This window comes from Phodopus roborovskii, unplaced genomic scaffold (assembly GCF_943737965.1).
Source record: "Phodopus roborovskii unplaced genomic scaffold, PHOROB, whole genome shotgun sequence".
In the NCBI taxonomy this organism is placed as follows: domain Eukaryota; kingdom Metazoa; phylum Chordata; class Mammalia; order Rodentia; family Cricetidae; genus Phodopus; species Phodopus roborovskii.
Window position 1 is genome coordinate 2,997,112 of NW_026125562.1, and position 17,676 is coordinate 3,014,787.

General features: G+C 43.8%; 1 protein-coding gene across 1 annotated transcript in view; it reads right to left on the reverse strand.

Moving 5' to 3' along the window:
- Aknad1 (AKNA domain containing 1) overlaps positions 1-15,914 on the reverse strand; it is a 34,986-nt gene extending 19,072 nt beyond the window's left edge. The window contains exons 1-5 of the mRNA XM_051177702.1: positions 15,831-15,914; positions 11,005-12,103; positions 9,769-9,808; positions 9,480-9,625; positions 9,133-9,195 (exon numbers count right to left, since the gene is read on the reverse strand). Coding sequence (XP_051033659.1) covers positions 9,133-9,195; positions 9,480-9,625; positions 9,769-9,808; positions 11,005-11,994 — 1,239 coding nt within the window. The 5' untranslated portion in view covers positions 11,995-12,103; positions 15,831-15,914. The remainder of the gene's footprint in view (positions 1-9,132; positions 9,196-9,479; positions 9,626-9,768; positions 9,809-11,004; positions 12,104-15,830) is intronic.
- Positions 15,915-17,676: the final 1,762 nt, after the last annotated feature.

Genomic DNA, 17,676 nt, shown 5'->3' on the forward strand with positions numbered 1-17,676 from the left:
GCACAAGCATGCTCATGGCAGGCAATTTTTCCATTCTATACTATAATCCTACAAAAGCACTTAGAGTCTCCCAGTAATTTCTATAAAAATTAATGAATTAAAGCTGGGTGGTGGGTGGCACCCACCTTTAATCCCAGCAATCAGGCGGCAGAGGCAGGTGGATTTCTGTGAGTTTGAGGTCAGCCTTGTCTACAAAGCTACACAGAGAAACCCTATGTCAAAAAAATTAAATAAAAGAGAGAGAAAGAGAGAATGAATTTCTGAACAAATAGGGTTATTAGTAGACTTTCTCTTAGGACTATTTACTGGAGTATATAGCTCTCATCACTTTGTAACAGTTGCTGTGAATTTAGGACCAAATAAAAAGCAAATGCAGACTTGTTGGGCAATGGCTGGGCTTACGCAGGCCCTTCCCACTGCTAACTCAGGTTCAGGCCCAGTGGGACATCAGGCTCAGGCTTAGCAGGGTACCATGCTACCAGTGGTGGCATTCTTGGGCAGCACTGAGATTGATGTTATCCAAGGGGCTCAGGGCTTCTGATGTGAGCCCCCACTCCATGTTAGGTGTTTAGGGTGTCAATGCACAAAACAAGCCAGACACAGGCAAGATTGCATAAAGGCTAGAGCAAGGAATTGTGCTTGGGGGTGGGGGGTGGAGGGGGGGTGCAGGGCAGATACAATGGCATCCCTCTGAAGCTGACCTTTGAATAAGTGAGATTTAGCCCGGAAGCCTGGAGGAGGCAGACATACATCTTTGGAAGAGTTAATATAATATCTGCTTCAGGCTGGGTCTTTAATACTGCATGAAACTAAGGAGTCTGTCGAAGGCAATTATTTAGATGACTCAGTTTCTCAGCATCTTAAGGTCGTCTGAATTGGTCTGATAATTGAGGCTACAAAAACAAAAGGTTGGGTTGGGTGTGGTGGCTGATGTATGTATGTATGTATGTATGTAATGTATGTATGTAATGTATGTATGTAATCCCTGTACTCTGGGAGGCAGAGGCAGGAGCCACTCCAAGTTAGACAACCTGGTCTTTGTGTCAAGTTCCAGGACAGCCTGGACTATAGAGCACAACCCTGTCATAAAAAAGTTAAACACGAGGGCTCAACTGATAAGGAACTTGTGGTACAAAAACTAAAAACCAAAAGGCGTAGGAAGCTACTGGTGGTTGCTTCTCAAACCCGCCGTACACATAGGCAATCCAAACGAATTTAATTTTCGAGACAGACACACAAGTGGACTCAGGAAATCACTAGTTTACTGAACTTGCTTGCTTGCTTATTTATTTATTTATTTATTTATTTATTTAAAAGCATGACTATAGGGGGCTGGAGAGATGGTTGTGCTGTTAAGAGAACTGGCTGCTCTTCCCGAGGGCCTGGGTTCAATTCCCAGCAACCACATCGGGTATCTCACCTTAACTCTAGCTCCAAAGGGATCCTATGCCTCTGGCCATCTACAGTGCCTAATTTCAGGTATTACCCCCCCCAAACACAGACAAACACACACAGTCATGTACACATAATTAAAAATAATATTTAAAGAGGCAGCCTAAAATTATGAGGAGGAAAAAAAATCTTTATCCAGGCATGATCCACAGAGGAAGTTTTGTTATTCATTCAGAAGAGCTAGCTCTTTAGGGGCTTGTCATTTTTGAACTGCAGTGTTGAATCCTAAACTAACACAGTGTCTCAAAAATTAGCTCGAATTAGCTTCCATTCATGAAAAGCTGGTTCCATTTTAAACAATATGACTCATGAGGCTTTGGCAAGTCAAGGATTAAGACAGAATCCAGCAAGCCCACAAGAGTTGAGAGTCTACATGTACATAAACAGCGTTTCTCCTGGTGCCACATTAGGCTGTAAGCGACTGTATTACGTCATCTGAAGCTGAAGAGGATACAGATGCCACAACATCCAAAATGACTGGAGAGCACCAGGAAAGAGAAGGGGCCCAAGGGCACCCATGTGCATCACTTTTCCCTTTAATGTCTTCTAGTAGCATCTCCAAGTTGAAGATTACACTGCCCACTTCTTGAGTAGGTACTTAAGTAGGCTAAGTCAAGCTAAGGAAGACAGCTCATAAATAGGACCCTGGGCAATGCCATTTGTATCTCCAGGCAGAAAGGAAAATGCATATCTGCCCTGTTTAGAGTAGCATCCTGTTTAGAGTTTCATGTCATCAGTCCAGGCTCCAATCCTCACTGACTGCTTCCAACATCTCTACTCCACCCTGGCAGGATTAACCTTGCTTCTCTGGACCTTATGATGTCAAGGTCACTCATGTTTGCTTTTTTTTCCTGTTATTATTTTGTACATGTAAGTTTTGTACCTGTATCTGTGTGCAAGTGTGACACAGCAGTTGGGTGGAGGTCCGAGGACTGGAGGCTGGCCCTCTCCTATCCTTGAGTCCCAGGTTATAAACTCAGGTCATCAGGCTTGACAACATAGGCCTTTACCTGCTGAGCTGTCTGGCCCACTGCTAAGAAAGAGTGCTCAAGTTGGACACTAAGTCTTCCTGCTGAGTTGTTGAAGGGGAACCCAGTTTTGCATTGAGAATCAAACCCAAGTGAGCATGAGAAGCAAACTACATCCCCGCCCCCAACTCTCACAGTTCTAAGAGCTGTGATTCTGAAGAAATTAATTGTTATGTGAATGTATAGGAGGGCAAACAAAAATCCACAAATAATCTAACAAGTTTGTTATGAACATATGTACATGTTTATATAAGAACACACTTTATCCAACACTCAGCTAAATGACTTTGGATTAAATAGGAAATTTTTTGAAGGAATCAGGGCTGGTGAGGTGGCTCAGTTAGGAAAAAGTACTTGTCCTGCAAGCCTGACAACCTGAGACTTCACTGGGTACATGTGATGGTGCTCACAGCTGTAAACCCAGAGCACCTGTGGTGAGATGGGGGGAGAGGGGGAGGGAACAGAATCATCCAGAACCTTTAGAATAACCAGCCTGGCACAAATCCTGTCTCAACCATGAGGAAGGAGAACCCAAAAGTTGGCCTCTGACCCCCACATGCATGCCATGACACTCATGTACCCACACCGATACATACGTGCACGCGCACACACACACACACACACACACACACACACACACACACACCAGTTTAAAAATATAGAAATCAGGGGCAAGAAGAGACTACACCTATGACAAAGAAGTGAGGACACAGTTCAGTGGTAGAGTGCTTGTCTGGGCTATTAGTGACTTTTCGGGTGCTGTGATAAAACACTATGATCAAGACAACTTACAGGAAGAAGGACTAATTTGGGCTAACAATTCCAGAGGGACAGAGTCCATGCTTGCAAGCAGCAAGCATGGCAGCTGGAACTGAGAGCTCTCACAAGCATGAAGATAAAAGAGCAAAGACAAAAAACCAACAGTAAAGTGAATGGGAAATGATATAAGTCTTTAAATTCTCAGAACCTGCCTCCAATGACATATTTCCTCCAACAAGGCTGCACCTCCTAAATTTCCCCAAACAGAGCTACCATCTAGGGACCACATGCTCAGATACATGGACTTATGAGGGACCTTCTCCTTCAAACCACCACATCTGCATACACGAGGCCTTGGATTCAAGCTCCAATGGGAAGAAAAAGTGAGGTAGTATAAAGTGGGGGGGGGGTAAAGGACATGCCTGGAGACAACAGATGGTGATAAAGAAAGACATGGAGTTAATAGGAAAGACATTTGTGGAGGGGATTTATGATCTTTTCTGTAAAATGGAAGACAAGATTGGATTCTGGAACTATCAGGGGCGAAAGATTGATGGAGGTAGACTAATTTCTTGACTACAGTATCTTTTGTTAATGTGTAAAAAACAAATGCCTATTGGATTTATCCTAACTAGCAAGACTAATCCGATCCACAGTTATTTTTGCATATTAATCTGTGTGTGTTGCTAGGTAAGCACTGTCACTGAGATACATCCTGTTTTTAAAGTCCTTTTATCCATTTCTTTACTTGAGATGGAGTCTCATGTAGCCCAGGCTGGTCTGGAACTCACAGAATGGCTGAGGATGACCTTGAACTGCTAATCTTTTTGTGTTCTTCTCCCAAATGCAGGGTGATGGGTATGTGCAACTATTTTGATTTAGAGATAGGATCCTATATTGCCCAGTCTGGCCTTAAACTCACTATGTAGCCCAAGCTGTCTTTGAACTCCTGATCCTCTTGTCTCCTCAGCCTGAGTGCTGAGATTACAGGCTGCAGCATCACACCTAGCTTCAAAAGGTAATAAGAGCACAGGTGCTGAAGGAGCAAGTGATTTCTCAACAAATTTACCAAATTCTTGCCCCTGCAGACAGACATCATCTACATTAGCCATTGGGTGGACCTCTGCTAAGGTTCTGCACTCTGCAAGACCCTGGCATTGCATGGGGTGCTACCCATTGTTGGGTTAGCCCAGATGAGGCTGAGAGCCCATCTCAAGCTATTCCTTGCTTGTCCTGATGTGGCTTCAAAAAGTGTGGGGGAAGACTGGAGTCTGGGTCCCTCCCTCATCCCACTGTAGAGAGCTTCTCCCGTATATGGGATATAATTGCAGTTCAAACCCTTCTGATTTATATTCATAGCAGACACAGTGTGGTTGTAGCTAGGATATAAATAAACATTGTATAACTTTGGTCTCAATTTCAGACAGAGGTCTGTCTTGAAAATGGCTGTCAAAATGAGAGATTCCCTGGAAAACAAATATACTTACTCTATTAATTTCCTTTAAAAAGCAGAAATGTGGCAAATTTTTCCCCCAGGAACAAAAATATAAAACAAGCCTCTGGTGAGAAAACCAGTATTAAACCCTAATTATGCAGCATTGACATAGATAGCTTTCATTTGTTTTTCTAAAAAGTAAAATTGTGCCTTGGAGAAAAATACCTTAGGATGCTGTTTCCAAACATCAGTCGTTAAAATATTCTGGCATCAAGATTTCCTGTTAAATGCCATGAGTGGAAAGAGCTGACAGATATTAAGTCTACTCAATGGGTTCCTTTAATTCATACCAGGAAATGAATAAAAATAAGCTTAGCCTGGAGTTCTGGAATGAATTTTAAAATTATTTAGAGTGGAGAGAGAAGAGAATGATTCCACAGAAAATGGAAAGTTCAGTATGAATGTTCAAAGTGTCTAATGTGACAACAAAGGCTATTGTTTAAGCTTTAACATTTTTCCTTTGTCAGATCCGTGGGCTCCTCACCCTCAGTCTTAGCCATCAATGGAATGGGTATCATGTTTACATCACGTTGAGTCAAAAACCCGTTAAGTCAAACTGCTGTTATTATAAATTCCTATTAATATAGAAATCACTGGGCATGGTGGCATACATCTTCCTTTAATCTCAGGACTTTAAAGGCAGAGGTAGATGGAGCTCTGTGAGTTCAAGGCCAGCCTGGTTTGTACGGCAAGTTTCAAGCCAGCCCGAGCTACATTGTGAGGCCCTGCCTCAAAGGAAAAAAAAAAAGTACTGGGGCTGGAGAGAAGGTGTAGAGGCTAAAAACACTCTCTCCTCTTGCAGAGGTCTTGAGTTCAATTCCCATTCCCAGCACCCACATGGTGGTCACAAAGGTCCATAATGAAATCTGGTGCCTCCTTCTGACCTACAGAGATACACACAGGAGGAATGATGTATACATAATAAATAATCTTTTTTAAAAACTACTGCAAATGAATAAACATGACTTTGGAAACCTATTGACCAATGGACACACAAACGGCTGACCTGGTAGATGTTTCTCCCTTGTCTCTATAGCCAGCCACCCTGTGTCTCTCTCTGCAGGAGGCTGGCCCTGGCTGCACTGCCATATCAGGACCTTCTGCCCCGGCCTCAGTTATTTTTAGCCAAAGGAAGACGGCAGCAGGGGAGAGGAGTTCCTACAGATGAGGGAGAGTCCTGATTTCTCTGATTTCTCCTACTCTTGCACCATCACAGGCACATTGGCTGCACCCTTCTACCAAAACCCACGGACCTCAGCTACTCCTGTAGCTGCAGCTGCTCCCCTAGGCCCCGGGGCATGCATTTCCTCAGCTCCTTCAGGCCGGGGGGTGGGGGGGGTGGGGGGGGAGTGTGAAGTAGTTCCCCACTTCTTCATGGCTTTCCCTTAGCCTTGTCCAGGCTGTTGTAAAGCAATTCCTTTATTAACCACCCAGTCCCTGACAGGATGCTGACTGATCCTGTGAGCTCTCACGGAGGTCACTGGGGTATTTCGGATGGAAGGTGGAAGGCGTGGGACAGGTCTGACCCAAGTGAGGAATTAGGGAAGGCTAGTAGGCTTGAGTGAGTATCAACGTGGGGTAAGGTAGAGCTCACAGTGAATTCCACAAGATGAACACAGACCCTGAGGCAAAGAGTGAGGGCTAGCCATCAGGAACTCTAAGCAGGAAAATGTCAGTGATAGCGATGAGAGGGGACAAGGTCAAAATAAAGAAGGTAAGAAGGAAAGAGAAGGCAGGCATAGTGGTGCATGCCCATAGTCCTCCGTGTATGGGAGTCAGAGACAGGAGAATCATCTCGAGTTCAAGGAGTGCCTGCTCTACACAATGAGTTCTAGGTTATTGGGTTTACACACTAAGACTCGGCCTAAAAGTTCAAAATGGGTTTTGGTATTTAAATCATATTTCAGAAGACGGCATGATTTATCTCTTTTAATTTGCTAACAGTGCTGAGATTAAGGACAACATGCTACCATATGCCTAACATTATATATCTGAAGTCCAAATGCCTTCCTCTACATTGTTCTGAGAAGGTTGGCTTTAGCCCTTCTTCTAGCACTGAATACTGTGGCCTGCAGCTCTCAGACTGACCCCCTGAGGAGCTATAGCTGTAAATGTCCACTAGGAATGGAAGGATTGTTTAGCCTGTACAAGCAGAAAGAAATTTCTTGAACTGAAACCCCTGAAGGCCAGTGACTCAAATAAGTTCTGCTTTGCTGAATCCTTTAAAAATCTGCATTCTTGTCCAGGCAGTGGTGGTGCATGCCTTTAATCCCAGCACTCAGGAGTCAGAGGCAGGCAGAGCTCTGTGAGTTCTAGGTCAGCCTGGTCTACAGACAGAGTTCCAGGAAAGCCAGGGCTGTTACACAGAGAAACCCTGTCTTGAAAAACAAACAAAAGTCTGCTTTCTTCCATTTGGACACCGTCCTTTGTCAATCATTTATTCCTTAGCTCCCCACCCTCTGGCTTCTAGATGTAGCTTCCAAGATTGGCAAGGGCCCTTTTGATATCTGGCTTGCTAAACCCACACATATCTTACTTTCCTTCTTTCTTTGCGCTCATGATGCCATGTTGCCCACTTCCTGCTTCTCACAACCTTCTTTCTCCTGGCTGCAACATTCCTTCAGGTCTGCTTGACCCTGGGAGTCCTTCCTCGAGTCTCCTTAGTGAGTCACTGTTCCCCACCTCATCCCAGGCTCCCCTGTCACCTGGAACTCTGTCCTTGGCCCTTGCCAATTACCCCGTGACTCTCTTTGTTGTCTGGGGGCATCTCATCCACACCATAACTTCAACCATTCCACCAAAGCCTCTGTTCTGACCCAAATACCCCTGAGGGCCAGATCCATTGCTCTAACTTCCTACAGCTAGATCTCCTCATTTGAAGGTCCTTAAGGGGACCTCGAACCTCCTAAGCTGTACTTAATTCCTGGCCTGCTTGCCATGCCCTTTCTAAACTGGCTACTCCACTGATTTCTGTCTTCTGTTATCTAAACCAGGATTCTATCACTATCCACATCTCTTTTTCTTGATGTTTTTTTCCATTTAATTCTGTCACACACACCCTCTCCATCCTCATTGCAGCATGGGTTCAGATCCTTATAGCTTGCCCAGTGTTGTCAAGTTATTCTTTACCAGTCCCTACCTACAGTCTCAGCCCATAGTGCCTGCTATCCTTGGTTTCAAGTCCTTCCCTGTTTCTCCACCATCAAACTCAGGATGCAATCCAAGCCCTTCCAGGACTTGACTGTCCTGATAGTCTTCGTGTGCACTCTGAGCTTGACCTGATGAGTTGTGTGTGTGTGTGTGGGGGGGGGGGGACACAGGTCTTCACAGTAGTTGTGTGTGGCCCCTGTGCTATTGCATTTTCTGTTTCTTTTTGGTCTGGAAGATTCTCGCCCCTGTTCTGCCAAGCTCACTGTGTTCCTCTTGTAATACCCAAATGGTGTCTTTGAGGACCATCCAAAGTCTTCCCTCAATGACAAAGGATGAACTTCCATTAGGATGCAATGGCATCGGTTGTCACATCCCATAAGCTGCGTTCTAATGGTCTCTTCACCAACAGCTTCTAGTAGAATAAAAGACGCTTGCAAAGGAGGAGTTTCTCTAACTCCCAGGTGCTTGGGGCATTAAAAAAAAAATTCCAACAAGTGTTTTCTGAATGACAGAGCAGTTAATTAATATGATGAATAAATGAATGTATGAATCAGTAAACAGATAATCACTAGGTCCTTTCCTGGGTTTGGCCCATAAATTGTGTGGGGTTTCTGTAGCACAGTTTGCCCAGAATTTGGCTACATTAGGTCTTCTGGTTGTTCCCTGTGGCCTAAACTCCATCTTCCACATCTTTAGCTCGTGTGTTTTGTCCATTTTCAACTTTTGCCCCCTTGCTACACCTCCATTTCCTATGACAACAAAGCTGTTATGGTGACAACACTAATTAGTCATTTGATTGGCTGTGAAAACAGGCAAGGGTGTAGAAGTATGTGGTTAGGATCTGAAAGATTTGAGCTTCATTTCTAAGTGTTTTCGGTCTTCCATGTCAAGTTACCAGATACCAGCTATTTTTGCAATTGAAATTTACCAGGCCCCAACCATTCTGGACAGGTTTGCCCTTTATAGTGGTTTTCATGGTCTCCTCTGGAACATTCCAAGGTCTCGGGTTTATCACAAGGTGACTGGAGAGCTAAGTATAACTTCCTTGAGAAGAAGAGAAGAATAAATACATATGGAGACAGAATTCTAAACCATGTAGCTCCAGAAAGTAAGCTCCAGAAAAGGCTCATTTTCCTCCCCTTTTTCTTCTCCTACCACTGTACGGACTACCCAGTTCTGTGGGAGCCTTTGCATTTGCCCATTGGAATTCCCAAGTAAAGATTTAAAAAACTGGATTAAGTTCATTACCAGTCTTATGTCTTGCAAATGACAGAGAGAGTCCTGTTTTATTCGTCTGGAAAAGTCTTGTACCTGCAGTTGAAAAAGATGCAATATTTCATTCACAGTATGCCCTCTTCAGTTTGAGGTTCCTTGTTTCTATTGCTATTGACAGACTTTGAAGGTGTCAGGGGCTAGTGAGATGTCTCAGTGCACAAAGGGACTTTCAGCTAAACCTGATGACCTGAGACCCACAGAGTGGAAGGGGAGAACCAACTCCTGTAAGCTGTCCTTTGACTTTCATATGCATGCGTGCACATGGGGATGTAAGGACACACACACACACACACACACACACACACACACTTAAGTTTTACCTTAGTCTTCAGTTGGTCAGTCTGTTCTTTCAGTTTCTGGCACATCTGTTTTCCTTGGAAGATCTTTTGAAATATGTAAGAATTTAGGGAAGTATCTTTCTGGGTTGTTGGGATCGACTTCAAGTGACATTTCTCAAATTCGACTCCTATGCAAAAAAGGCTAAGTTTGGCTACCATTCACTTCTACTTACCACAGTTTTATTAAAAGTTACAACTAGGAGTCTGTAACAATCAGCATAATTTTTTAAGGTTTCAAAATGCTTCTCCAAATAATAGTGTAAGCTGCTACCTGTGAGAGCTTCTTGGCAGGTGTGTGTGGCAGGCTCCATCTGCAAAATTAAAGAGTAAGAAGGCATTGTTTGTGGGGACTAAGCAATGACACTGTTGTTCGGAATGCAGGCAGCACAATGCTATGGTCCAAGCTGTGACACCACGTTGAGGTTGAATTTCATGGTGACACTGTAGCACTGACTGGGTGACACCGGCAATTGCTCATTACTGTAGACCTACAAATTTCCTGGCGGTAAAGTGGGAACAATAGAGAATGTGCCTTATGGGGCTGCTGTTGAATTGTGATTGTGTTTGACATTAGCATGTAGAACATGTCAACATTTCTCCTAGACATAAACTCCATGAGGGCAAGGGCCACTGTCAAGCTCTGTTGCTGGTGTTCTTCTTAATACCAGACACAGCAGCCGAACTAGTGATAATACAATATGCATTAATGACAAACTCATCAAGATGGCCATGGTTCCTACTGCTGCAGGATGACTGGACAGGGGTTTAAACTCTTGAGTGGTTCACCTTTAGGGTCCTGAGAAACCCATACATGCCAGAGAGATAAATGACTGTTCAAAATCGACTCTGACCATTATTATATAAACATATGCAGCTTTCAAACAATGTTTTTTAATTTAGATGAAGTTAAGAAATATATTGGAATAAAAAGAAAAGAAATATATTGGAGGCTCAGCATGTTAACACGTACCTTTATTCCTAGTACTTTAGAGGCAAAGGCAAGAGGATCTCTGTAAGTTCAAAGCCAGTCTGGTCTACATTTTGAGTTCCAAGTCAACCAGGACCATAGAGGGACTTTGGCAAAACAAAACAGAAAAACAAAACCAAAACAAAAAGAAACAAATAAACTAAATACATGCACACACACACCAAATTTAAAAAAAAAAAAAAACCTAATAACAAAGAAAGAAAAAGAAAAAGAAAGAAGCTTTGAGGAATTTGGATTTTATCTTCCTATTTTTCTGAATCCAGCTTCTGATTCTTTTTTCATGAGGTTACCACTGAGCTTCTGAGAGGCCTGTTCACTTGCCCAGGATAACCCAGAGTCCTAATGAATGAAACCTCAGAACTGCAACCAAGCTCTGTGTATAAGCAAACCCTGGGATGACTACCCTGGGTTGGTCTCCCTGGATGACCACCTAGGATGACCATCATGGATGATCACCCTGGGTGACCACCCTAGAATGACCACAATGGGTCAGTATTGATAGGGACCACTCTTATTTACCTGAGTTTGTTGTGAAAGTTCAATAAATTTCCTGTTTTGCTCTGATTGTTGCTTTTCAACACAATTTGGCACAGACATAGTTCCTAAATTGTCTTGCACAACTATTGATTTATTTCTCAACCTAGGAGAACATTTGGCTTGGTTAACTATTGTGAGTAGTTTATTAGTTATGGCATTTCTAGGGATTTTCACTTTGGGAGCAACCTTAGAAAAGTCTTGAAGTTGGTAATGCACTTGACCTTGGCTGTATTTGAGCCGGGTGCCTGAACTTGCTTTTTCAGTCAGCTGTCTCTGCTGCCCTTGGCAGTTTTTTTGTTTATCACCTGGATCTTTATTTCTATTTAAAAAGCTTGGATATTCTTGATGGTTGTTCTGCCCAGCAGTCACTGGCTTTTCTAAAGGAGAGGTGCTTTCTCCTGCTGTGCCTGGAGAGAAATTGGGCTTATGGCTATTTTCTGCACCACTTTTGGGACTGGGTTGGTCAGTGGATGCCAGGGTTTGTTCTTTGGGGCAATAATTCTTTGCATAACATGAAATGACGTTTGTAAGAATAGCCGCACCACCAAGACTGTGAGCCTTCAAGGTCTCTGGGAGAGTTTCATAGCCAATGCCTTGCCCCCTCAAGAAGTACTCCCTGGAGAGATGATGGAGTAAAATATCTGAAATGTGTGACTTGGAGGCTTCTCCTTTACTAGCTGGGACACAAGAAGCCAAGGCACACTGTTTATCTTTATGGTGCCCGTTGCTGACAACACTTTCAGTGATCTTATCGGAAGTCATGACCACAGCTGCTTTCTGGCACATTTCACAGCATGCACCCTTTTCCTGGGGCTCTTCTGACAAAACAACTTCTTCTGGGACAGCCAGAGTGTCATTTGTTGAGGTAAAGTTGTAAGAACTGCACGTCTTCATCTGAGAGAAGTCCCCATCATAAGGCAAGTCCTCTTGTTGTTTATAGGTTGTGTCTTCTGAAAAGTCAGCCTCTTCCATGATGCTGTGGGCTGATGTCTGTGGTCCTCTGCTGCCTGGCCTCAGTGTTCTTAACGGTCACAATATGTTGCCTGGTTTTCATTGAATGTTCCCCACTGTGTGTTCTATGCTGTCAGAAGAGAAAACAGCTTCATTAGTAAATACAGAAGAATAATGTGGGGAGCTATGCTTACTCTGTTTTCTATGCAGGAACAAAAACAGATGTGTTTCATTCAAAGAAATTCATTTACAAATCTGAAAGCAGAAATCTCAGCCAAAGGATAACTCATCCTAAATGCTACTGAGAAAAAGAATGATGGGAAGGTTATAGTTTTTATCCATTAAATTTTGAGGAGGTGTGGTCTGTACTTAATGATATATCCTTATCAAGCTCTCTCAGGAGGTACTATTTGGCATTTGTTCTCATCATTTCTCAGTCTTTTGGTGAAGATCAAGTGTGGATTTGTTCTCTCAGAGTGAGAGCTTGAAACACAGGTAAAAGGTCACTTGACATATGCTGCCCATTGCTTATCTACACATTCCTGATGTCTCCGAGTCATGTGATTCTGGAAGCTGACTCAGCTCACACACGGCCACTCAAGTTCTCCACTCAATTGTCTTTTGTAAAGTGGTATTTTATTTTTTAATTAACACATTATAAATATTTGTGGCACACAATGTGATGTTTTGATATGAAGTAGTAGCACTTAAAAAATATGAGGTCTCACTGTTTAGCTCTGACTGACCTGGGACTCACTATACTAACCAGGTTTGCCTCCGACTCAGACATCTGCCTGCCTCTGCCTCCCAAGTGGTAAGATTAAAGGCATGCATCACCACAGTGGACCTAACAGTAACTTATTTATCACCTTGAACATGTATTATTTTCTGTAGCAAAATATTAAAAATCTTCTCCTCTATTTTGAAATATTTATCGTTGTTAAGTACCTCATTGTGCAATAGAAGATCAGGACTTATCCTTCCTAGAGTAACTTTGTAACCATTGACCAGGTCCTGCCTACACCTGCTATAGCCCTGCTAACCCTTGTTTTGCTCTCTGCTTCTATGGGACCAGCTTTTTAATTTTCATGCACATGTATGTGTATGTGTGTTGTGTGTATTGTGTGTGTGCCTATATATATGTATATGTTGTGTATGTGTGTGTTGTGTGTATGTGTTGTGTATGTGTGTGTTGTGTATGTGTATGTGTTGTGTATGTGTGTGTTGTGTATGTGTATGTGTTGTGTGTGTGTGTTGTGTATATGTGTGTTGTGTGTATGTGTGTGTTATATATGTGTGTGTTGTGTGTGTATGTGTGTTGTGGATGTGTTGTGTGTATGTGTGCACTGACTGAATGAGTATATGTTTGTGTGGGGATATGTTTGCACGTGTATATATATGCATGTAGAGGCCAGCAGATAACACAGTTGTCTTCTTTAACCACTCTCTATCTTGTTTTTTGAGACAGGATCTCTCCTTGAGCCTGGTGCTCAAGGCTGATGAACAGGCTGGCGATCGGCCCCGGGGATCCTTCCGTGCTGCCTGCCTCCTCAGCACTGGCACTGCAGGACACTACAGCATGCCTGGCTTCTTGCATGGATGCTGGGGGTCAAATTCAAGTCCTCGAGCCATGTAGCAGGACCTTTACAGGCTCAGCCATCTCCCTGCCTCAGGTCAGCTTTTCTGGATTCTACATGCGGATGGGATCAAGTCCTTGTCTCTCCGTGCCTGGCTTCTTTCACCTCACATATGTCTCCGTGCTCTTTCTACTGTGCCGTCTCCCAAAGGTTTCCTCTTGTGTCTTTCGAGAGCATAGAACAGTGGTTCTCAAACTGTGGGTCTCGACCCCTTTGGGGGTCACATATCAGATATCCTACATATCAGATATTTACATTAAGACTCATAACAGTGGCAAAATGATGGTTATGAAGTAGCAGTGAAAATAATTGTATGGTTGGGGGTCACCACAACATGAGGAACTGTATTAAAGGGTCTCAGCATTAGGAAGGTTGAGAACCACTGGCATAGGATTGACAGAAAAATGCCTAGGTGAGGTCTTTTGGACCCTGGAAGGCAGGCCATAGCCAAACATCCCTCTTCTACTGGGACCCGGGCAGAAGGTTTGGTTTGCCAGTGAGGCTTTGCCTCAGCAAGTCCCTAGCGGCCGCTACAACCCAGAGGGCAGAGTGGTGGCTGCCAAGTGTCTTGGGGGATATTTCTGAAAAATTTTCAGGGCACAGCTGGCTGCCACTGGGTACAAATCCCTTTTTATGCTAAAGAAACTCTGCAACATCCATTTAGAAGACAGCTCCTTTTGATTGGTGAACAACACCTTAGAAATAGTAAAACCACCTCAGCTTTTGCTCCCAAATCACCAGTCAGGTCCTGAGTTCTCCTGACAAAGGGTAACCATAACCACTGGCTGGCCCCACCCATCTGATGATGGGGTTAGGTGAACAGATCTTTGAGGTCCTTCCGCATCCAGATTTTTATGTCCAAGAACTTGTGATTTATTAGTTAACCTCAAAGGCTGAAATAACACATTTAGGGAAAAAAAAAAAAAAAAAAAAAAAAAAAAAACCTGAACTAAGTTTCCCTAAAAGATGAGCACAAGCTTAAGGCATCTGGAAAACATCAAAAATCATAGTTTGTAGTTGCATGCCAGTGTTACGGAGCCCAGATTTTAAAAAGTGAAAACTGGTTTGGGGAGGGGAGGAAGAGAACAGGACCATAGGGCTACGTTGTCATTTATATAGAGATGGGTGCTTGCTGCAGGTGAGGGAAGGCACATCTGTATAAGCAGAATTCCACATTACTCCAGACCAAGGTGAAGGCAGGAGGAAATGTTCCGTGGTAGAGATGATGACACAATGAGAGAGCTGAAATCAGCCCTGGATTTGTCCTCCACTCTCTAGCTGTCTGGCATCTGGAGGTGTTTAACTTCCCTCTCCTCTCCTTCCTCCTTCTCTGCTGTCCTGTGATAAGAACTCTTTATATCCAGCTGGCCTCAAACTCCTGGGCTTAACTGGTCCTTGTGCTTCAGCCTCCTGAGTAGCTGGGTCCACAGGCGTGTGACTCTGCTTGGTTTTTATTTAACTTTTTCTGAATCTGTTTCTTCTAGAAAGAAAGAAAGAAAGAAAGAAAGAAAGAAAGAAAGAAAGAAAGAAACTAGAGTGCCTAGTTCACAGGACTTGTAGATGACGGCATGATACAAGGCGTGTGAGGTGTGCACCAAGCTCAAGTTTAAAAATAAAAATAAAAGGTGATGGGTGTGGTGGCGGACACCTTTAATCCCAGCACTCAGGCAGAGGGAGGTGGATCTCTGAGTTCAAGAGCAGACTCATCTAAATAGTGAGTTCCAGTACAACGTAGAGACCCTACAGACAGACAGACAGGCAGGCAGGTAGGCAGGACGGCAGGCAGACAGTCGGATGATAAACAATAAGGAAGATAAAGGGTGGATGAGATGGCTCAGTGGATAAAGATGCTTGCCACCAAGCCCCATGTTCAAACCCTGGGAGCCACATGGAAGAGGACAAAACCAACTCCTAAAATTTGTCCTCTGACTCCACACAACATAGCCAGTCACACGGATCTCTCTCTCTCCCCCCCTCTCTCTACACACACACACACACACACACACACACACACACACACACACACACACACTGTTTAAAGAAAAGGGAAAGACCTCACAAAGATGAGCCAGAAGCCCAAGGAATTCCCTCATTATACATAGAAAAACAGCTTCAGAACTACTGTTGTTTGCCTGTGTGCACATCCAGAACCTCACAGGGCCTTTTCCTAGACAAAGACACCCCACATCCTTTGCTTTAGCATCACAACAAGACCCTTACAGGTGGCTGGAAAGAACCGGAACATCTTCGTGATACCACCCAGCTCAGTCTTGGAATCTGAAGGTGTCTTCTGAGAGATTTTAATCAGAACCCAACAGAACATGTGGAGCCACAACTGTCCCCACAGGTGACCTGAGCATTGTGAGCTCAGTGGTGGCTCATAGTCACTCTACGGAACACAGGAGCCCCAGTGCCCCTGCCTGTGAGAACATCTCTCCAGCCCTTAGCAGAGTTGTGTATGTGCTCTTCCCAGTGTGGTTTACAGCATAAAAAAAAAAAAAAAAAAAAAAAAAAAAAAAAAAAATCTAAACTGGATGAAATGCTGGCCTAAGCCCACTAACTTGCCCATAGAAGAGAGGATGGCTAGATTACCTGGTTTCTGAGGAATCAAAGGTATCTTCAATTTGGGGACAGAGGACTACTTAGTGTAGAGGCAAAGGTTGGTCGCTGATCCTTGTTTCCAGCTGGCAAGTAGTATTTCTTCTGTTTCCTAGGTAGGTTTAATATAACATAACTTCATGTCCTGGGAGGACTGTTTTTATCACTAGGTCATGGGTTTATTGTTTTTGTTTTGTACTGTAGTACTTGGGGATTGAACCAAGGGCCTTGTGCGTGTTAGGCAAGTACTCTGCCACTGAGTTATATCCCCAGCCTTCATAGCTGGGGATAACCTTGAACTTCTGTTTCTCCCCTGTCTTTGTTATGGCCAAAAACAACTTGTGGGAAGAGAGGGTTTATTTCATGTTATAAATCTCATGTCACGGTCTGTCACTGAGGGAGGTTAGGGCAAGAACTCACAGCAAGAATCTGGAGGCATACTTCCCACCATGATGGTCATTGACTCTCCCTCTGAAACTGTAAGCAAGCCCCCAGTTAAATACTTTCTTTTATAAGTTGCCTTGATTGTGGTGTCTCTTTGCAGCAATAGAACAATATTTAAAGATGCCAATAATGAGCTGAGCCCTTCTACATCAATTATCAATCATGAAAACACACCACAGGCTTGCCCATAGGACAACCGAGCCGGGGCATTTTCTTAAGGTTCCCTCTTCCGAAATGACTCTAGCTTTTATCAAGTTGACATAAAACTAGCCAGTACATCCTGTCTCCACCCACTTTGGGAGGATTACAAGTTGTGGGAGTACAAGTGTGCCACCTCATGACAAATTTATGCTGGGGATGGAATCCTGGGGCTCATGTATACTCAGCCAGCACCTTTACTGACAAAGCTTCAACCCAAGCCCTCATTTTATTTTTTGAGACAGGGTCTGAGTAAGTTACCCAGCTGGCCTGGGACTCATTTTACAACCTGCAACCATCTTGAGCTTGTGATTCTCCTGTTCAGCCTCCCTCACAGCTGGAAACATGGCCCTATACCACCAGATACAGTTCCATGGCCATCTTTTGATCTCAGTAACCCCTACTCCCTGCTTTGTGAGCCAGGTAGATGGAAAGATGTCTGTGGCCCAGCTGTGGAAGAGAAAGCCAGAATAACTTCTACTTAAACCTCATCTCCCTCCTCCCCTCCCTATAAGATACCCATTATCTCAGCCAAGGCCCCCTCATGATCCTAAACCCACACTTCTGAGGTCAACTGTGCTGACTGAAGTAAAATAAGACTAACTATTGGAGGCAGTGATGGACACACACACACACACACACACACACACTCTCTCTCTCTCTCTCTCTCTTTCCTATACTGTCATTTAGAATGTGACAGACTTAGAATCAGCAGCCTTGAGGACCTGTTCCATCACATTTTGTGATGGACACATGCTTCCCTGTTCTCAGAGGAAGCAAAGTGACAGTCACCACCAAGAGGGAAAACAGGGTGGCAGCAAGAGAA